Consider the following 20,584-nt stretch of genomic DNA (forward strand, 5'->3'; position numbering starts at 1 on the left):
CCCTCCCAATACTGTGGTAATCAACAATTTAGGCAGCATGTAGAGTCAAAAAGTAATGGGAAATGCTTCTTTTGACCTCTCAGTTCAAAACCCAGAAGTGCCAGTCTTCTTTCTTCTGAGATCTATGTTGAGGCTGAATTACAGCATAGATGTGAAGCAACACTCCAAAGAGCTGCTTGCAGCACAGCACATGTACAGCCAGGGACTGGCCTCCTCAGAGCAAAGGGGTGGCTTGGGCAGGGGAGGAGAGGTGGGAAACAGAGATCTGCTGCCCCACAAAGGCCAGCTGATACCATCCCCTCACTGCAGAACAGGAAAGGAAATATAGGGAACTATGTCAGATACTGCAATAGCTGTCACTGGGAAGTGTTGAGATGAGTACCAGTGGGAAGAAACAGAGAACAGATTTCCCTTGAGCTCTAACCTGGCACTTTGAGAGAGGTCCTTGGCACAGAATGCTCACACTCCAGCACATACTAAGCACCACTCCGTGAGTCCTCAATGGAAAAGAGTAAAGAAATCCCAGAGCAACACTGGTCTTGCAAAACTATTTTTCCCTGTATCACACTAAAAGCACCTGCTGTGAAAAGACAAGGCAGTACAAAGAGCAATCAGATGTCTGGCCTCATCTGGAAACTGGGCAGCTGTCTTTCTGGCTTCACCTGAAATCTTTCTGTGCTTCTGTCTCCTCCACCGACAAGTCAGATATGCCACGGCACTGAAAGTCATAGACAGCTTGCAATCACTTCAGCAGAGTCATAATTTGGCCTCAAGTCCCAAAGCCAAGTTACAAAAGGAGGGCTCTATAATATGAACAATTGCTTGTGCCTACCAAGCCACTGCCTACCCTGAGAGACAGCGAATGGTAAATGGAAGACTGTAGAACTAGTAGCTACACTATCATGGAGTGTCAGACACAGAAAACTGGACTTTTTACCAGCCTTGCTACATGTGGGGAAAAAAAGAGATCACAGCCAGGTTGTGTCACCTGTATAAAGCTTCCTGGGAGGACAGATATTTATTATAGTGGAAATCCCTGCCCTTAGACTATTCAGTACCATATCTGCTACCTATTTCATCCCCAGAACATACTTTCAGTAAGGCTTAAGTGAGGTGCAGACACTCTGCCACCTCCCTCTCACACAGGAATATTTCATCCTAGGAACACAGAAAAAAAAGGTTATAGGTGCTAGGTGGCTTACTTCTATTTGTTACCTTTCTTTCACCTCTTCTTTGGAATTAGTGATGATTAAAGTCATTGCACAGTTGCAGATCTAAAGAATTTGAAGGATATGCAGGAATGTGAAGAAATACAGACAAACAAGCAAAAAGAAACACAACAATTAAAAATTGCAAAACAAGAAAGCCTCTCCAAAGGCTGTTTGGTCTGATACCCAGCAGAAGTCAGCCAAGGTTGTCTTTCATTGACTTCAGTAGGCACTCGATTACCCCAGCAGACTTGTCTAAAGCCTCACCACAGCCTTAGCATATCCTTGTGGAATTTAAACTTTTATTTATCTGAAAAGTACTGTTCACTGAAATAGTGAATTTGTTGGTGTTTTCCCCATACTTGTAGTAGAACAACTACACTACAAAGCGGAACAGCAGAACTTGTTATTTCAAGGCTTTAAGGTCCAAATTCTGCCTTCAATTCACATGCACGTTTTCCATCATCTGCAATGGAAACAGATGATGTAGAGCTAAGTTAAATTTGTACTCCATCACTTAAAACTATCCAGCTTTTTACCTCTCTGTATAATTTCTTTAAAATTTCTGTAGAAATATCATTACACTCTCTATTGTTTTGTGGATTTCAAATGATGGCTTAAGACATAGTTGATGCTATTTTTCTGTACAGCTGGGATAAGATTGCTGATTTTTCTGTACTGTTGGTTTTCCCTAAATACTGAAAGAATGCTCTATGTCAATAGATTTTACATTACATACACACACTGATAAAATACTGAAAACCTATGCTTAAAGAGGTAAAATTATCTGTGACAGTGGTTTTGCCATTATACTTTTGCATATTGTTGAAAACAATACTTTTTAGCCTAAAGACCAGCAACATTCTGATCCCAAAAAATCAACATATCCAAAAGTTGAAAATGGCATTTAGCTGACTTCAAGATTTTTGTAGTGTAAGTGATCCTCAGGAAACATAATAAAAACAGACAAAAAATGCTGTAAATGGTTTTGTGAACTTACATTGATGCATTTCTTATTTCTTGGTCTTGCTGATCAAGAATAAGCTAGCAGGTAAGAAGCAGCAGCCAACGTTAAGTTTGTCTCCTCCACTGTGGGAGGTCATGTTACAATACTAAGTTGAAAAAATACTTTAGAACAGAATTGCTACGTAAGCCTCCCTGGGGATTTACTCTCATTAATATGTGCATGTTAAAAATGGTATTTTCAGTCTATCTTGTGTTGCCTGAGAACCATTTTTATCCTTCTAAAATCTGCATTCGTATTATAACCCTTAAGTACCTTTCATTTTTGCATTAACACTATAAATACTGTTAGTAATACTAAACTATTTCTGTTGACTTATTTGTAGAAAGAAAAATATATTTTATGTTTATATATTCTTATAAAGCAAATTAACACTGGAGAGGGAGTTGAGAGGGGGACTAGTGTACAATCACAGCTGATGTGTATTATTGAGCACAAATTCAATGCTTAAAACAAAAAGGAAAAGAAAAAAGTGTTCAGTGTTCTTTCAAGCCATGTCAGATGATGAGTCATAGGATGCTGATACTATAAAGTTGCCAGTATTGGAGTGGCTTGCCATGGACTGGGCAGCCTGCTGGCTCAAGTTATTGCAGATCAGCACCAGCTGGTTGCTCTGAGCTTCTGAGAGGGTGCTGCAGCTCTGGTAGACGCTGAAGTTGGTCTTGCGGCCAGGGATGTTCCCTTTCTCACACATTGTCTTCACCATCTTGGCAAGCTTGTTTTTCCCCAGGGCTTGGCAATTGTACCAGTGAAGTGCAGCCAAGTTGACAACGGGTTTGATGGACAGGTAAAAAGGCGCATCCTCATAGCGCATGGCCGGAGGGCGCCGCTGGGCGTACTCCTTGTAGTCCTGCACGGGGCAAGTCTGCGGGGAGTGCTGCGTGGCGTACACCCGTGAGTCCGTCCCTCCTCTCTTACTCTTGGTACTCACATCCCCGTTGTCTGGCCCCATCCACTCCAGGTACTCCAACCCAGTCTCTGTCATCCGCAGCCGGATGTCTCCCCACTTGAGGGTGGACCCATGGAAACCCGTACAGTGTCCAAATGCCTTAGTGTTGTTCAGCCATACTAGGTTCAGAAGCCCTTCAGGATTGTACCTGCTCAATAAGCCTCTTTTGCGCAGAATAAGCTCATCAGCAAAGGTGAGCTTCATGGATTTGTGTGGCTTGTTGCCTTTGCCTTTACACCTCAGCTCTATCTGCTTTTGTTTTAGAGCTTCCTGGGACCTCTTGAATTCCTTATCCCTTGTAATACTGTATCCATACCTGTGCTCTTTGAGATACCGCTCCAGTCCACACTGATAGTTGGCCAGACTGTTTGGCTCATATTCAGACCCATCCTTTTGTCTGGCGTCCACAAAGAAGGATGCAAGATAGTCATCAAGCTCTTTGCAGGGGATGACATAGATCTCACGGGTCTCAGATGGGTACTTGGAAATGAGGAATTCTCTGAAATTGCGGAGAGCTGTCTGCGTGCTGCGAATGGTCTTCTCATTCTGCTCCCTGCTGAGCTCTGCTGCTCTCTCATCCTGGTCTGGAAGAGGAAGAATGGGACAGAAAAGAGAAAGCAGAAGCAGTGAGTTTTTGTGATATACTTTTTCCTAAAGCAAATTTCCTCAAAAAGGAAAGAACTTAAAATCAAGTTGACAAAGAGCACTGGTAAACATCTTTACATACCTGTCACATCACTGAAAAGCCAACTTCAGTTTAACAAATGACATACTATATGATACAAACTAAGTGAGCTCCTCATGACACTGGGGCACAGTTTTGTGCATGGAGATTTGTGGAAAGCATTGAGATTAAAGGCAACAGGCTTTTCACAATAAAGGCAAGGTGGAAAGATTTTCTGTGGATCCCAATGTTGTGTGCAAAGCCCAAACTCAGGAATAAGCCCACTCTGAATTGTTTCATTTGTGAAACTAGATGTTGTACTGGTTACATTTTTTTTCCGACAGGAAAAAAAAAGAGCTAAAACATCATATTTATGATGGTAATATTTATCTTTAATCAGACACAAATTTAAAGAGTGAAATAAATATAGTTAGAATGTACAGTACAAAATAAGGCAGCATATCCTACGGAAATGACAGGTAAAATTACTATAGAGCAATGTACAATTTATAATGTACAAGAATAAAGAAAATGTAGCCAATATGTTCACATCAGAAAACATGGTAAAAAACCATGATTATACAGCCTCTCTATGTAATGAAATTGTACCTTGACAGAACAAGTACAGTTGTCTTTTCATTTTGCATAAAAATCAAATTCTAGAAACAATTTTATATTTAACACGCTATCCTCATAGATTCTTACAATCAATGTCATATCAAAACACAATATTCAGATGCTACCACTATGATAGCTGCTACTGACAGCTGATTTTCTGGCTGATCATAAGAGAAGCATAAAAAGGAAAAACCTTATATAATATGTGTTTTAAGGACTGTTTTCTTGGCATGTGCAGACTATGTGTTTGAACAAGAATGCAGCTTAAAGCATACAGGTGGAACTGTCATTCTAAATGTGATGAATCTTAATGGTTTTAGAAAATTAAAAACAAAGGCAAAGACTGAAAAATTCAATTATTTAAATATTTTCTGGAATTGTATGTGGAACACTTTTTGTCTCTTTTCCACTTAACAAGCAAAAGAGGGGGAAAAAAAATCCCAAGTTATTTTCTATTTGGTCTCATTGCAAAACCCATACATTCTGGCATCCTTTTAGCAGTGCCATAGCAATCCTCACCAGGTGTCTCCCACCCGAGATACACACACAAAATGATATGAGACCAGGTGAAGTTCCCTTTCCTCTCTGCCAATCAGGTCAATCTTAGGGCAGGCTGTGTAGTACACCCATGGCTTTGCACCAGTGTTTAGACACTTGCTCCTCTCTTCCCTGGAAGCCAATTAACAGGGAGAAGGCAGCAGGGAAAGGAAGGCAGTCTCCTTCCCTACCCCAGGTAGGTGGGTTGCCAAAACACTGGTGCAGAGCTGTGCAGCTTCTCCTTCCACCAATCTACAGAGTGCTTCTCAAGAAAGTTCATCCCACCACCTCCATACCACACCTGCAGACAGAAGCACAGGGAATGACTTGGTCCAGGACTTCCCAGCAGGACAGAAGAAGGACTGAGCTTATAACGCTTAGGAGCAGGTCCTGTGTCTTCAGAGAGAGGCATCCTGCATCCACACCACTCACCCAGGTTTCTCAAATCCTCTGCAATGCACAGAGAAGTGGGCATCTGCATCTGAGGCCTTTGAGGGTTTCTGTAGGCAGGAAGAAATGCTGCCACAAACAGCTGAGGTTTGCTTGAACTGTGCTCCAGGGGAACAAGAAAGGTCACCTGCCCAATTCAGAAACTCATTTTAATACTGATGTCAGTATCAAAGAACTCCTCAAAGCCTGCAGTGAAGCCTCATGCTCTAGGCAATGTACCTAATAGATCCTTTTAGTGTGGCTAGATGCAGGTTGGAAACAAAGAGACAGCCCTGTTCAAAGCTCTGAAACAAACATTTACTCTGGTATTTTGTTCACTGCACCCACCACCACTTGTTATAGAACTGTGTATGTAATCATTGCTTTGACTGACAGCCCACATCCTAAGTTCTATTTCAATATAAACAGCACATATAATGGCTCAGTTTTATAAATGTCATCAATCACTTCTTCTTAGAGGATAGCCTGTCACAACACAGCAGTGACACCCAGTCAGTCATTTATGTTACAGCATCTTTCCTTAATCTGCAAAGGAAATTGCCCTATCTGCAGCTAACAGTTATAAAACCCATGCTGAATTAAAGACTCCCCCAACTTTCATTATGAAAACAGTTCTGGGTACTCCCCAGAAACACTGCATTCCTGCACTGGTGTGTTGTGTGCTACTTCACAAGGCAGGTAGGAAATGTTAAAAAAGAATGGGTCAGGTTTTCTTGCAGCCACATCACGAGAGTTACCTCCACTTTGGCTGAGAATCCAGGCTGAAGTAGTAGTAATGGATTATTCTCTTCCAACAAGACCACTCAAATAATGGTGGGGTATCATGTAGCATGGCATAAATGCGGGGAGTTTCCCATGTAAGAGTTCCTAGATGTTTGCTTTGTCTCACTTTGCTGATCTTGCTGAATAGAGATCAAAGTTCTTTTTAATGTTCTGTGGAGGTGGTGGAAACTACTGGAAACACTGGTGGGGATCTACATTAGTTCCTTGACTACTCCAAACATAAACCTATTTGCTCTTGAACCTCCACTACTCAGTGTATCAACTCCTCAGTGTGCATGGGTTCCAAAAGTGGGTAAAAGCACAGAAAAAAAAGCCACCAAATGCTCCTAGAGAACACCTCTATATCAGAACATCCTCAAGCTGCAGACTGATGTGGGATAGGAGAATGAGGAGGTGTTACATATGCTTTTACCTTTCTTATAGTCTTCTGTATGTCTCTGCTGTTAGGCTTGAGGAATACAAATACTCTCATGTTACAGTCTAATTTCTCTCAGCTGGTTGGTCAGAACCAATCAACCAAAAATTATCGTCATCATTGATCTATGAAGCCAAGCTATCCTTAGTGTCTTTTTCTTGTCATAATGCAGTATTTGGAACTAGTAGTGCTATTACCCGTTTTACAGATTACAAGCAGAAGCATAAAAAAATGGAGATACATTTCCTGAGGTCCTTCTCCCTCAGCTGCATCACTGCACAAAGGACCTGGTTTAGCTCTTGTGTTTCTTATCATATCCCACACCACAGTTTCATTTCCAAGAAAACCAGAGTGTGGCAGAAAAAGACAGTAAAACCCACCTCTCTGGGGGATCCAGGGTAAACTCCCAACTATGAGTTTGAAAAAGTGATGAGTACTTAAGATGTTCTAGCTCAAATGAAGTGAAAGAGATAAAGTGACCAGGCAGAGATTAAACAGACAACCTAGTGGGAGCGGATGTCCCAGCCTAGCCCACAACCATCAGATGATCTCTCCCACAGAGGAACAGCTGTTTTCTGATCTTTTCATAATCTGATCTTAACACAGCCAAGACTTAATGTTATCAGCAGAGTTATCAAACTCAGGCTTGTTTTAATTTCAGCTCACACACATACACACACTTGTACTCCCTGAAAAGGACATAACCTCTGTAATTACATATGGCAGGAGGAAAGGCACTTGCTTTTATGACAGACAGATACAGATGGTTAATGTCCAGAGGGCATTTGTACATCAGAGAGGGAGTCACAAACCTGAGTTATTATTGCAAAAAGTCTTAAACTCTGCATATGGTAAGCAGTGAGATGTCACAGATGTACATTAAAAGTAAGGTGGGTTTTCTTGGTGGTAATCATGTCACCAGCTGAAGTCTTCTCTGCCAAATTTTTGTCCTGCCTAGGAAAACGCCTCTCCAGCAGGCCTGCTTCCACCAATATGCTTTCATTCAAGTGAAAAAGCGTAGTTAACATCACACAAAGCACCACATATCTCTATTCCAGAGCTAAGTGCCCTCTCTCTACTCCCCAGCACCTTATAGGTTGGCTTTTGCCCCTGTTTTGCAGTTATTGCAAAGCAGTATGAAAAGCAGTGATATTCAACTTTTGGGCCGTGGCAATATGCAGCCCATTAAAACCATTCAAGTAAACCACAGCCTGCTTCTACCTTTTTCTCCTGTTCCCTCCTGTTTCAAGAAGGTATCTATAGGTGAACAAAACTCTCAAATCTACAGTCTCAGTGAGCAGAGGTCACGCTGTTGTGCAAGGGAGTTATGGCCAAGTCACAATGCAGAACAGCTGCAAGAGCCTCTGACAAATGTGCCTCCCTGGAAGCTGTGCTATTGCCTCCCTGTCAGAACCAGCTGAATACCACTGTCATGCCATGGCATCCCAGAATATTAGTACTTGTTCTGAATGCCAAACTTAAAAAGCTGACAACTGGTTTTCACCATATCACAAGAATAAACCAGTGAATACCATTCTCATGTCATGCTGCCAAAAATGAGGGTGAGGATAAGAGCAGAAGGTGTCCACAGCAGAAGTGCCTCTAAACATTTGCAAAAACATCTTGAGATTAAGTAGAAGAAATTGCTTCTGCATTTTTTCTTAAATTTCTGCCCTACCCCTCTGATGTTACTAAATTCTGTCTAACAGTTAAAGTTCCCTGTTCCCACTATATAAACTCTATTTTAAGATTTAAAATGTTAAACTCTAGTTTACCATTTTCAGAAAAGGCTTTCATTAGCATGTAAAATCTGTAGTATTAGAGAATTAATTAATATCCACTTATGAAAGACACTGTTATTGGCAAAATATTATACTTCTATTCAGTTAACCTCCTCCAATGAAATTATCTGCAAAATGTTTTATGATTCTAAAATTACAAAGCTTTAGATTATATCAAAGGAAAAAAGACTTAGACTGCAAACAAATGAGTATGGGAATATTTATTCATTGGTATCTCCATGAAGTAAAGTCACTAAAATAGACTTTAGTGACCTGTACATTTTTTGCAAGGTCTGATAGAATGGCCTGATAATGAATGTTCAATCAGACACTGGAGCTGATTTCCAGTTTGTGCTCTCTTTCACTACTTTCTCACAACAGCTTCAAAAGATTTGAGATGCAGTTTGACTGCTGGCAAAGCCAACAATAAAATACAGATCAATATTAATGGGACTTCTGCACAAGCCTTAGATGTCAAAAAATCTGTAGCTATGACAAGGGATTAAGAAGTCATGTTCTGCTGTGACTGACTGTGTCACCAGGTTGTTTTTGGTTTGTTTTTTGGTTTTGTGTTTTTGGGTTTTTTTGTTTTTTTTTTTTTTTCCAGTGGATAGAGCAATTGATAATGAGTGCAAAACAGCAGCACCCTGGGAACAAGGGCTCCCAATTTTTACGAGGCTACTTTCCTTCTCCACCCGAAGCATGTGACATCTGAGCCATTCCAGCACAAAGGTTCTAAAAATACATTTTTCTGAATAAAAAATGTTCCTATTGGTTCACTTCATCTAGTTGTCTGGTTTTGGTTCCATCATGGTAGTGGAAAAGAAAAGTCCTGCATTCCAGTTTTACCTTGCATTTCCCTTCTTCCACTGAACAATTCAGTGGCATTTCTGTGGTATGAGGCCTTACAGTTTTCTATCTCCTTTTGAAGCTATTCTGAGATGCACTGGCATGAACTGCTGCCATGCAAAGTGGGATGTATTTCCTCTGTACCCACAGTGGATATTTAGCCAGATTCAACCTCCATTTGACAGGAAGAAGTATACCAACTCCAGCTCTCCCAGGCTTGCCCAACACTGCAACAATGCACAGCAGGGTGCTACAGCTTGGACACAACATGGAGAACATCAGAAACAGAAAATGTCTTCAGAAACTCATATATCTGGTATTTAGGCGAGGTACAGGCATAATATACTCGGCTGGCAGCTGGAGTGGAATCTACTATTTTATCTAGCCCATTCCAAGTCAGTCATCTGGCCTGTAACTAACCCTGCAACCATCTCCAGGTTTACCTGCCGTGCCTCATCCCACTCTTATTTCCATAGCTACTATCTTTACAGGAGGCATATAGAAATAAATTATTTGGACCTTTATATAATTGATATTTAGGGACTCAACTCTTCACAGAGGTGGAGGATATAAAAGCCACACTTAGAGTCTTCAATACTACAAACCCAAAACCATTAGAAAACTTTAAAAAATGTGAAACTCCATCCTTTCAAAATAACTGACTAAACCTCCTTCAACAATGTTCAGTTCTAGGATGTAACTTCTATTCTTTCAGAGCTCATGGTAAACAAATCAGGTAGTTTGGTGAAACTGGAATGCTGCTGGAGTTGGTAAGTGGGAAAACGTTACCTATAATTTGAAGCTAATGTCAGCTGTATGCTAAGCGTGCATCTTTGTATTCAGCCGTATAATATTCTAATAATTTCCAAATAGTTAATGGCTAACACCATTAGAAAACTCCAGATACTTGTTTCAGTTTAAAGCTAAAGAAAAGAGACACCTTTTGACAATTATTTTCTTCAGATTAAATATTTAACTCTGGAAAACAGATTTTTTTTTAACCTAGGACTTCTTAGCAACATAAAGAAAAGTTGCCCTTCTGAAGTATGTTAGTTACTTAATGCTTTATGGTAGAAGCAATTAAGGGAATGATGGTAATGCTCTACCCTACACTGAGAACTGGAAGATGAGTGATGCTCAGCAGAAGGGATGCACTCATTTTCAAAGAGGACCTGGCTCAGCACCACTCTAGAAAGTGTTGCATATGTATACTCAGCAGAGTATCAGTTTTTCTCCCAAGTAAGTTTCCAATTCCACAAAGCATATTATAAGTGTGTTCTGGATTGGTGTCCCTATACTTAAGTATCTGCTTCTGTAGAAATCAACTGGACTAAGTAATTATCTGTGTAGAAGGTGGAACTGAATAATATTTATATGTATACAGTGACTTGATTCAAAAGCTGAAAAAAGGAAAGAAAACAAGAAGAAAAAAACGAAAATGAGGAGAGTAAAACTGTAAAGATCTGAGACACACTTCCTTTATTGAGTTTATAGTTTGAAAATTATACCATTCTCATGGCAAAAAAAATCAATTTCTGGCATAACAAAACCAAGAGTATACATTTTTGTAAAGTTTTCCATCTTTCCATGCTCCTACAGAAAAAGCCAGATTTATAGATGTGTAAGCAGATTTCAGAAACAGTGATTGCTCAGCCAGAAATTTAACTACTGGGCTGGTTTGCACAAAATCATGGGTATAAATTTATATAATTTTGGAATATTTGGCACACTGGAATTTTGTGCCTCTCTGCAGTTGAAAGCCCTGTGGAAGAAGAATGAGAAAGAGGGCCCTTTCAGTTCAGCCTTCTATGAGAAGAATTTTAATGTAAAACATGCAAAACATGCCACTTCATATCACCAGAGGCTTAGCATGTTCTCAGCTACAGTGTACCACCCGCTTTAATGTCATCACATTTAAGAAAAACCTTTAATAAGCATAGCTGAGAAAGCAGTGCAAGAGGTCTGGAAGGGATAAGTCAGGGCTATGAAGTTTGCCTGCTTTTGGTTCACTCTAGACAGAAGCTGAGAAGCAGAACTGGGAAATATGGGAGAGAAATAAAGATGAGGGGAAGAGAAGAGAGAGTAAGAGCAAAGGATATGAAAAAAACATAACACCAAAGAGAGAGATTAAAACCAGATGAGAATCCTCATCATCTGAAATCTATTTCAGTATTTCAAAATGAGTCAGTCTAACTGAGGCAGCAAGCAGAGAAACAAAGAAAAGGAGAATATAATAAATATTTTATTACATTAATCATAATAAGCTGCACTTTAAGTCTTGGCCAAAGCATATTCTTAAATCAAGCTGAGAATGTGAGCAGTTTCAGACTTAAGAGCATGAGGCCCACATGACTGTAATTAACACAATAAATCATACTGTGAAAGTCTCTACACAGGCTCTCAACACTTGGTTGATATATTGCTTATTAAAGACTGCAGACATTTTTCCTCTATTTTATTAAAGTGCCACTGGTAGTGAATAAAAAAAGTATCCCTTTATATTCTGTCTGAACTATCTACTAGTTCAGCCAGAGGAAATGTGGTGGCGGGTCATGCCATTTACTTCTGGTAATACAGATTGCAGCACATGCACCCCAAAGAACTGCATTTCACTATTTTTTCTCTTACCACCTTTAACTAAATAAAGTACTTCAATTGCCTTGTTAGAGATCTTGATGTATCATTTCTGAAATTCTCTGTTGGTGATTTTGCCCAGCCAGACCTATTTGTTTTTACCTTTCACTGTATATTGTCCAGTAGAAGTGAAGCAAGCTACAAAGGGCATAAATTCTATGAAGAGCTCACAATTTACAAACCTGCATAAGGAATTTCCATGCATAATTTGAACATGCGTATTTCTTTTGTCTTCACTGGCTCAGAAAGCAGTATTTGAGGAGCAGCTCTTCACACAGTTCTCCAGAGAGAATGAAGTCTAACATTTCAAGTGAAACAGCTTCTAATGTAGATTTTTAGCCTGCTTTTCTGTTTTGTCCTGAGTTCTCTCCTCCTCACACTCTAGAAAAAATGACAACTGAGCTTTATTTTAACATTTACAAACACAACTCTCATCACATTAAAGGATGGAAGTTTAAAATGCAAGACTGGGGAAGACTCAAAGCTGCAAACAGAACTCAGTTCTGCAAACAGAACAGCTGTAGGAACAGCTGCATAAACAACTCTTGTATTAGAGTTGTTAGTACTATGGGTTCATTTCTTTTTTAAAAGTTTGTTTGTCATGCTGCACACCCAGATGATAAAAGCAATTACACAATTACTCTGCCAAGGCTAAATGTATTCTCTTTATGCTACTGTCCTGCTTTTAAACAGAACTCTCTTGTAATATTATAAAGGTAAGTAATCATTACATAGACTTCTAGAATAAAGATGTCTAGCTAGACTTCTAGACTACAGCCACCAAAAGATTAGATTATAATTTAACTGCATTTGGATGAAGATAATTGAAGGCAGGAGTGGGCTTGCAAATCACTACTGCAAGATCAGGCGATTAATCATGTCAATAGCTTCCTTTTTCTGATATTTAAAACTATAATGATGTAATTTTATTCTTCTAAATAAGCCAGGCCCTAGCAACTTAAAAAAAAAAAGCTATTTTTTGTAATTATGTGTCTCAGCACTTACTATTTTTAGTCCATCAACTAGAGCAGCAATGGATTATCAATTACAGGACCTAAAGAGTCACCAGTGGACTCTGAACTCTTCAGTACAACACTGAGAGAAGAGATTGTCTAACCCCTACATATATTTAAGTGTTCACTTGACCACATTCAGCAGCATATGTCCCTGCAGATAGACTTCAAGCAGTCACTTTAGCCAAAACTCATCAATCTTTGTATGTAAACCACAAATACAGAGACCGATCAGCAGTTACTTGAGTGTTCTTGGAAGAACGTTATTTAAATAAGAGTTTTGTAAATTTCTTCTGATGTGATTATTTTTCTTGTACTACTTGGCATGGTTCCACTGGGCTTGAAATAATTACAACAAGGATTAATTCTACCTTTCTGTACGCTTTATATAGACCCCTAAAAAGGTGTTATTTTTTCTTGTTTGCACTTCTTTGGAATGTGCAAGGCTGACAGTTTTTTTAATAGATAAACAGTGATTTAGAAGTTAGAGCTAAATATAGTCAAAACTGTCAGTTCATAAGGTGTGAAGAGAATCCTTTCACCTTGAAGTTTTGTAACATTTTGATGCTCATCCAACAACTCCTAATCCACAAATCTTATATGAGGATCTTGGTTCCCATTTAATTTAAACTCACACCATTGCAGAGATTGCAGACAGAAAGAAGGGGGGAAAGGGAGAGGTCCTACTTCTTCTGATTATAGAGAAATACTTAAAATATTCCACCAAGAGCTCTACATCAATCCAACAAGTCCTATATGCACTCCATTTTATAATGGTCATGTTCAGACAGAGACTTATACGAACACCTGTAACCTACAGGGATGTCCACACTGAGAGCAGAACAAGAGTCAACCCATGTTAGGTCCCACTTGTGAAAGGCTGCAATCCTGCTTACACCTTCCCATGAAGGGAGTACAGGAACAGAACTACATCTTTGCCCGAGTTACCAGGCTGAGCCGACTCACCAGCACTGATCTGGACTGACACACCAGTTACAGAAAATGAAAGAATTGAGAGGATCTCAGAGCAGAGATATCAAAGCCAGGAAGGCTAAGTACTGCCCTCAGCACAGACCAGCATCCATCACAGCCCACATTCAAACACGGGTACTATTTGATAACCACAATGCCAAGACAGTGAGCAGCACTCTATGAGAGGAGAGATGCTTGTGGATGCTCTTTCCCTTCCAAACTCTGAAAATGCCTGCACATATAAAACAAGCAGTCAGGTGAGTTCAGTGATGGATGTACACTAAGGCATTGTGATAGTACACACAGAATCTAATCTGCCACATCTCTGACAGAAGCTAAAACCCCAGTCAATACATTTAGATGATTTTTTTATTTTGCATCGCTGCTTACTACTCTGCATTCAGCACAGTTTGTACATAGGGGTTGGATATCTTTTTTTTATCATGCGACTCTTTGTTCCTGTATTTATAGCAATGCACTAGTGTTGAATCAGAAATGTCCTGCTGTACTGTCATGTTAATACAAAACACATCTTCAGCATCAGTCTTCAAGTGGAAATTCAGTATTCTTCAGAAATTCTTCAGCAATTCTGTTTACAAAGTAAATCCTGTGTTTCTAAGAATCAAAATTTGTGTTCATTCAAAATAAGCTCTTTCCTTCTCTGAGCCACAGTCTCCCTCCATAGCCTTCTGCAATAAAACCAAAAAATTTCTATTCTTCATTTCAGACATCCAAATGTCACAAATTGCTCTCACTAGCATGTACTACAACCTAAAGCATCATGTTTCTTACTCATCTTCCATCTCCACTGATGTGATTTACCTTGCCCTTGCTGGTTCTTGAACATTATAACCAGCCCAAGTATTAGCAAAAACATAGGACAGAAGAGGTGGTTTGAGAAGTACATATTAGAGAAATTCCCTGCTTTCCACATATGTAAAAATTCCTCTCCTAACACACGCAGGTCCTCTCAGTTTTTCCAGAGTTAAAGAAAGGACTAAATAATATGCATGCATTCTTGAAGGCTTTTCTATTAGAATGGTAATGTAAAATCTGAAAACTCCCAGATGAATGTTCACTAATTAGTGCTGAAATGTAACAAAAAAAAGTTCCGTATATTCCACAGTGTTTAGATGGACACCTAAACACAAAAAACAGCGTCTAACCTAACTGAATTGTTATTTGGATGCCACTTCTCTTTTGAGACATGAAAATATCTTTGTAAGGTCCCTGCTTACACATTCAGTTGCCACCGCTCAATCAAAGAGAGTAAATGAGTTTAAATGAGTTTTCAAAAAAAATGTTTAAAAGAGAGACTAGTCCAAAAGTATAAGGTGGCTTAAACTGGCCTAAACTAACAGATATCATCCAGATTTTTGATTTCATGGATAATCTCACTCAGACTTTCATGATCTATGGGATTATCATGCATGTACTCTACCAGCTGTGTCTGGTTATAATGCAAGGATATGTCACTTCAGCTAAAGCTCAAGCAGTATTTCTTGCTGGTTGGATTGCAGCCTTTAATCACAACTTAAATAAGTCTTTAGTCCTGTAGACCTTAGATGTTACACCACCAGTTCTAATGGGACCAGGAACAAGGCTCCAGATATTGGAGAGGACAAGGCAGAATTTAAATCCCCTGCTCTCTTTCAACTTTGTTTAGTAAGCAGGCACTGAGTCTATAAATTAATAAAAGCTCTAGGCTTTTTGACATGATTAGTTCCTGCCTTTTTTCTTTTTTTACATCAGAATGTAAAAGACTCCTATCTGTCTGTTTAGGACAGAAAATTTTTACACAGGATTGATAAACACCCTCTTGCTCAAATTTTATATATCATGCACCACTTTCAGTACATCACTCTTTGTTAGGAGACAATCTAACAAAATCACGGTACATGAGCAACCACCTAGTCTTTAATCAAATCTCTACATTTTACCTGCAAGAATCTGCTGTGCATCTGTAATAAATTCAATTTCCAACATTGTCCACCTTTTTGCAACTTGAACATTTAATAATGCCAGCACTTCTTTCCCAAAGGAGAAGGCTCTACGGAAATGGAGAACTTTACTCATGTCATATGTCACATTACTTTATCTTTATTAAAATACCACTACCTCTGAGTAAAATAACAGCATGTGACAACAATGCTGTACCAGTCTGAGGAGGGGAATTGTGTAATGCTTTTTTGGAACAGCAAAAGAAATTTAACCACTGAGAATATAACTGAATAAACTGGAATTTGGACAGCACTCTGAGAACCCCATCACTGTCTATGCAAAAAGCAAAGCACTTGGAGGTTCAGAGGGTTGATTTAGGCAGTGGGTGTAACCCAGGTGTAATCCCACTTTGCCCTCAAAGTGAGACACTAGACATGGACCAATCCTGGTTTTGAAACTATATAAATGCTAAAATATTGTGCTGCATCCGTTCTTGTAAGGTTTAACCCTAAGCAGTAACAACCGTTGACCTTGTTTGGCTTCTGAGGACCTTTCAAAAACAGTTGAAAGGAGCTTGGATTTTTTAATGGATCTCTTGAAATATCTCTCCCAAACAACACACACCTAACACAGAAAAATTCTGCTTTGGTTTGTCTTCCATTGTCCCAAATTGCAAGTTTGAGACTGAGCAAGTTGCAGAGGCAGGCAGGTAGAAACCAGGTCTACATATAGCAGTGATAGGTTATAAACTGAGGAAGGCAGAATAAGTACATTTAACATAAAATTTGGTTTGAGTGGCATCAGACATCCTGCCTCTCTCATATTTAGCAGAGCATATTAGCGTTCAGGAACACACATAATCACAGGGTATGATTATACGCAGGTGCTTTTATTGCAGAGCTCTGGGAATCAGGGGTACAGACCCAAATCTGACTCCGACATGGCTTTTGAGCTGAATGTATTTTATAGTCTATCATTATATAACTTACATATTAATTATGAAACTTATATTGTTCTATTGTATACATTGACTTTATCCAAGCATGAATTTCTCGTGATCTTTCTCAAGTCCCTGACCACAGTTTCCCATGACTATTCTTACGATTAAACAGTAATTATATTTAATTACTAAACAATCATCACATCTAACAATTCCGTCATTTATCATATACCAGGTAAACAGGTGCAGTTCTAGCAAGAACAAGGCCTATACTTTCCCAGGGTATTTTCCCAGGGCCTACTAAGCTTAGTTTTCCTTCTAACTCCCCAAATCCCCATGATTTTAAACCCTTTTACTATCAAGCAGAGTTGGTACTAAACCAGACGGAATTTTGCAAGGTAATTTCCATGAGGGCTGTTATATGACAAGACTGCTGCAAAATAACATCTCAGAGATGCAGTCATGCAAGAAATGGGTCGCAAAGAAGAATTTGCTTTGCTGTAACTAAGACAATTATCATCCTTCCAAATTTCTAATGCTTAGTAGGGTTTTACTTAGTATAACTGTGTACTTAACTTTATCTGCTTTTTTACCTGGCAAGAAGATCTGCAGGCTTTTGCCAATTGATAGATTTATGAGTGTTCAATCAAATTTTCAGGATGTTCAAACTAAAGGGGTTTAGCTTTTACAGTACCTGCCACAAGGGCTGCATATAGGCAGTTTTTAGCCCTTTCACTCTTTGTCTGTACTCTGTCTGACCAGGCAGTCCAAGGTTGAACCAGCAAGGGAGCAGATGGAGAACTTGCTCTTGCCTCGTCTCCTCCTGGGATGGCATCACTGTAGAAGAAGCTGGAAGAGTGAGAACTGTCTGTGCCCAGGTCCAGAGGGAGCTGACAAGTCTGCTCCAGAAACAGATTTCCACCTCTTTCCAAAGACCTGTGGCTAACAGTTATTCTCCACATGAGATAATCACTCAGCAGAAGTCAACTGTTTTAACATGTTCTTTATCCAATAATGTTGATCTGTTTGTGCCAATTCTATGTGCTTTGGCAGAAGATGAGAAAAATTATGGACACAGTGTATGAGAACTTTCACTGGGAAAATGGAAAAAAAAACCCATTTTATTATGGATTAAAGTCTTATCAGTTTCATGGTTAAGGTTGTACTCATACTTCTTGTGTCCACAGATTGCTCTGATTTATAGGTATCGATTTATAGAAGCAAAAACCTCTCTCCTGGTACTCTCCTTTACCTTTCCAGGTCCAACAATACCCATCTGACAAGGTGAAGGAAACACCAAACCCTCCAACTCTAAGCTACACTGGCTGAGAACACTTACTTCTGGTTCATCAAGAGTGCATGGCCCAGTTCATGTCCTCCCTGACCCTTGCACACAGCAAGGTTACTGCATGCTCTCTCCCATGACAGTACAACTGTACTCAAAATGGACCTTAAAAACCATTCTGCCTATGGCTCCAGTACACTTTCTCATGTGCAGGTGCTTAGCTGAGGTTTTCTGAATCCTCTTCCAGGTGTATGTGGCTTCCATACCTACTGACGTATGTGCCAGCAGGACCCTGATGCAACGCTGCACATACACCCCCGCTGTACCCTCACAGAGCCAGCCCTGGGGGCCAGCCCCAAAATGCCACCACCCCTCCACTCCCACCCAGTGTCCTACCTGGCATCAGCTGCGCTGCTGCCTCAGGGGTGATGGTGGGCGCTGCATGGGGCTGCTGCTGGCTGGAGCTGACCTCAGGCTCGGCACCCACTGAGGGTGAGCCGGCCACCTCACCACCCGGGGCCAGCTGTGGGATGGACGGGAGGGTCTCCTCAGCAGCCGCCGGTGGCTCCTCCTGACCAGGCAGCTGCAGGGCTGAGAGGGGGATGCTGATGGGTTTCCCAGCGGTGGTGATGGCATTGGAGCTGGTGGCTGGCACCTGCAGGGCAGACACAGGGCCACCGCCTGCCCCCCACGCTGGGGAGGCCAGGGGTCCCCGGGGTGGCCGCTGCATGGCCAGGCGGGGCAGGCCAGGGGGGGAGGCACAGGGGCGCTGCAGGTCGGGGTCGGGGCCCGCGGCCGGCTGGGGCACGGTTCTGGTGGGTCCCAGGCAGGAGGGCCCAGACGGGGGCTGCGGCTTGGGCTTGGACATCTGTGTCAGGGCCAGGGCCGGCCCATCGGCGCCAGCTGTCAGCTCCGCGTTGGCCACTATGTAGTAGTCCTCAGGGAGCTCCTGCTTGATCTTCTTGAGGAGCACGTCACCGCCGCCCTCGTCGGCGGGCTGCGCCTGGGCCTGGGCTGCGGCAGCCGGCCGCTTGCGGGGGCCAGTGGGAGCACGGTGCGGGTGTGGCTCAAAGTCACTGTCCTCATCGGTGACAGAGGACTCACAGACCATGTCGAAGAGGGTGGCCTCATCCTCGTACTCCTCCACAGGCTCGCCCAGCTCTGACGGCTCGCTGCAGTAGGAGAAGTCACAGGAGTCACGAGTGCGGGTGCAATCCAGCTTGGCCTTCCCCGGCCGGCCTGGGTAGCGCTCCAGGGGGCTAGCCTGAGCCTCTGATGGCACTCCCAGCATGCTGGGGCTGTCCGAGTTGAAGCTGCGGCTGTCCTGGAAGCAGACACGCTCCTGGGAGCCAGCCCGGCAAGTGGCAGCCAGGGGCCAGTGGTAGGCATGGCCAGCACTACAGCCCCACATGGCAGTCAGGTTGCCGTGGGCCCCCTCAGAAAGGAGGTGCTTGAGGTTGGGGATGAGGCTGCAGATGGTCCCATGGCTGTGGGCCCAGCTCACCAGCTTGGAGAGATTTTCGGATGAGGTGTGAAGGCAGTCCTCCATGGTACAGGATCAACAGTGCCTGGCTGTTGGGAAGTCAGCTGAATACAGTTCAGATCACAGGGTCCTGGCACTGATAGTCATGTGTTGCCACGCTCATATTTACTTCTCACCTGCAGAGAGACAGAGCAAAACCCTTCAGCACTCCCAAAGCATTGAAATAGAGATTTTTGGAGTTCACTTAAGTTAACAAAATGAATTGAGCATTTATATTTTAGCTTGTAGGGTTTTGTGTTGAATTTTAACCTTTTACTTAAGAAACCTCTGCCATGGTTCAAAGGGCACAGGAAAATGCAAATCTCGGAAGCTTCTTGCATAAAGAACAATACCCAGGGATGCAAAGAACCCAGATAAAGAAGCTTCTCTATCTCCAAGCCTATCAAGACTGACAGACATACACAGATAAGCACCAAAGGACCAAAAGCACGCGCACAGAGAAGAAAAGTTCAAAAGTTCAATCATGAGGAAGACCAAAATCTTTAGCCTCAGAAGACCCCTGAGAGACCCCCGTATGACCACCAGAGCAGACTACGCGTGCCCAGAAGGGTGCGAACCTATTTAGCATGAGACACAAGGACAGGCAGGGCCAGGGGTTGAATATGCATGAAAAGGTTGTGTAATGTATTGCATATGGAACACCTTTGTGAATAAAAGTGTGGGTCAGACCGAGGCTCGGGGCACAAGTTTTCGGAGAGCTATCTCACTTGTGCCGGGCACTGACATACATACCCACTTCATAACTAATCCAGGCTGTGGAGTCTTTCTATTTATTCCACGTATCGCTTCAGCATGACCACATTTGCATAGGAAAATGAAACATTTGTAAGCTCAGCTAAACCCACCCATTTCACGCTCATCTCATGTCCTTCAAAACATGCCTCAAAACAACGCCTGGTTTTAAGCAGACTCATTCCTCATTCTCAGAACATCCCTGCAACATACAACTGAAGAGAAAACTGCTTTTCAAACAAGCCA

General features: G+C 41.5%; 1 protein-coding gene and 1 long non-coding RNA gene across 4 annotated transcripts in view; both read right to left on the bottom strand.

The window, feature by feature from the left end:
- Positions 1 to 1,763: 1,763 nt before the first annotated feature.
- KIAA1958 (KIAA1958 ortholog) overlaps positions 1,764 to 20,584 on the bottom strand; it is a 63,707-nt gene continuing 44,886 nt past the window's right edge. For all 3 annotated transcript variants that reach the window (XM_068175893.1, XM_068175891.1, XM_068175892.1), the window contains 2 exons: positions 18,460 to 19,722; positions 1,764 to 3,765 (listed from right to left, as the gene is read on the bottom strand). In XM_068175893.1, coding sequence (XP_068031994.1) covers positions 2,720 to 3,765; positions 18,460 to 19,612 — 2,199 coding nt within the window. In that variant the 5' untranslated portion in view covers positions 19,613 to 19,722 and the 3' untranslated portion in view covers positions 1,764 to 2,719. The remainder of the gene's footprint in view (positions 3,766 to 18,459; positions 19,723 to 20,584) is intronic.
- On the bottom strand, positions 10,740 to 12,371 carry LOC137464512 (uncharacterized). The gene is made up of 2 exons (XR_010994262.1): positions 12,095 to 12,371; positions 10,740 to 11,040 (listed from the first exon to the last, which is right to left on the bottom strand). It is a non-coding gene; the product is annotated as an uncharacterized lncRNA (long non-coding RNA).

Source organism: Anomalospiza imberbis, chromosome Z (genome assembly GCF_031753505.1).
Source record: "Anomalospiza imberbis isolate Cuckoo-Finch-1a 21T00152 chromosome Z, ASM3175350v1, whole genome shotgun sequence".
Taxonomy (NCBI): Eukaryota; Metazoa; Chordata; class Aves; order Passeriformes; family Viduidae; genus Anomalospiza; species Anomalospiza imberbis.